The 1,990-nt window shown below is 32.6% G+C and overlaps 1 protein-coding gene across 1 annotated transcript in view; it reads right to left on the bottom strand.

Annotated features, from left to right (window-relative positions):
• LOC106875292 (uncharacterized) overlaps positions 1–366 on the bottom strand; it is a 16,631-nt gene extending 16,265 nt beyond the window's left edge. The window contains exon 1 of the mRNA XM_014923382.2: positions 259–366. Coding sequence (XP_014778868.1) covers positions 259–310 — 52 coding nt within the window. The 5' untranslated portion in view covers positions 311–366. The remainder of the gene's footprint in view (positions 1–258) is intronic.
• Between the last annotated feature and the right edge of the window lie 1,624 nt (positions 367–1,990).

Consider the following 1,990-nt stretch of genomic DNA (forward strand, 5'->3'; position numbering starts at 1 on the left):
CACACACACACACACACACACACACACGTTTTCAGATGGTTAAATTTCCAACTATTCTAAGTAGCAACAAAATAAGCTACTTTTGTTTTACAGACAGCTTATTTTAACTGATGGAAAACAGCTAATTTTGTTTTTGTTTTTTAAATAAATACTCTACTCACCCTAAAGGCATTAGTAATAATAAATGTAGTACAAGATACGTTAAGGTTTGGGTTGGATTTCTATTAAAATATCTCTGTTGGAATATTCGGTACGTACCACTTGCGTACACGACCGCAAATAGGAAAAGGACCGGAGCTGAAAACTTCATGGTTTGTTTTGGTCGCCTGATTCGTTTCCAACTGACAGAGGCCTTACACTTTGAGCTTAGTTTATATTACTATTTTAGCAGATGGTTGATTCTCAAGACAATTGTATATTGAAAGTGAAAAGGTCACGCCCACTTATATAAATGTCTCTCTCTCTCTATATATATGTATGATTTTAAATTTTAGTTAAAATCTATTCTCATCTTCGTTAATTTCTTCAGTGTAGTAAGTGATATACTGTAAAGAATTGGACTAAAGGAATGAGAATAAAGAATTGAGCGGTAATGCCGATAGTCAACAGGTGTTTTCTGTTTATTAGATTAAGCCTTTAGTTCTGATACACTTTCTCCTCAATAAACTATTCTTCCAGTTATGTGAGAATCAATGCAGAAACTTAGAAAACTACAAAAGCGCCATTGCTCATTGGACAATTTAAACCTAGCGCTACAAATGGCCCATTTGTTAGCCCTGTATAACTAGCTTTTATTTAGAAAAAGAAATCACTCTCGCATTATTGTGGCTTCGGGGTGTTTACTTTGTATGCAGCGCAAAATCGAAAATATGAATAGAATTGCTTTACATCTTAACTCTTTGAAGTTTTTTTTAATATATATATATATGTGTGTGTGTGTGTGTGTGTGTGTGTGTGTGTGTGTGTGTGTTTGTGTGTGTGTGCGTATGCATGTATATGTATAAAATAACGTGCTAGCAAAATTATGTTAAGTATCATATAAAATTAAATCCATTCATTAAAAATATTCATTCTTAATTTTAATTTCTGTGTGTATATTGTTTCTAATTTCCTGATGCTATAGAACATAAAGGGTGACACAAAAAGCAATGCCAACTACACAAAATGCAGGTCACCATTTTGATATTAGAAAATCATGTTTATATGTATTTCATCTATCGCGTATTTTCCTCATATAGCAAAAGTGTAATAGTATATTTTGGATCGAGAGACCTTCTTTTTCTGTTACATTATTTAGGGACTGGAAGTGGTGTCTTTAAACTAACATTTTTGAGAGACGTTGAAAGCCCGCTTCTGCATAACATTTGAAAAGAACTAAACGGATATCCGGAAAATATACTGAATGTAAAAAAGAAAAAGAAAAAGAAAAACCCATAAAATCTCTAGTTAAATAAGATATATTTATTGGTTAACCAGTTATTAAAAGAAACCAAAGATTTGTTGAGTACATCTAATTTATGAAGGGACATTTTAATGCAGTACATAGCAAATCCGTCTGTTCGATATAGTTAAATATATTTCGAAGCAAAATGTTAAATTTTTGACTAAAACAGAAACACATTTTAATACTGGAGATCTGTTTCAAAATAAAGGATTGCAATGCTGCAAAAAAATATTGGTTTCTAATTTTTGCACAAGGCCAGCAGTTTCAGAGGGAGGGGGCTAAGTCGATTACACCGACCCTAGTAGTCAACTGGTATTTATTTTATCGACCCTGAAAGGATGAAGAACAAAGTCGACTTCGGTGGAATATGAACTCAGAATGTAAATACGGACGAAATGTCGCTAAGCATTTTGTCCGGTGCGCTAACGATACTACCAGCTTGCGTTATATAACAAAAGAATATTATTATGTCTTTATATTAATCAATATTGGCAAAAATTATTCTTCTTTATCATGAATTTTAATGCAGAGTCAACGTTAACACCG

This window comes from Octopus bimaculoides, chromosome 6 (genome assembly GCF_001194135.2).
Source record: "Octopus bimaculoides isolate UCB-OBI-ISO-001 chromosome 6, ASM119413v2, whole genome shotgun sequence".
Taxonomy (NCBI): Eukaryota; Metazoa; Mollusca; class Cephalopoda; order Octopoda; family Octopodidae; genus Octopus; species Octopus bimaculoides.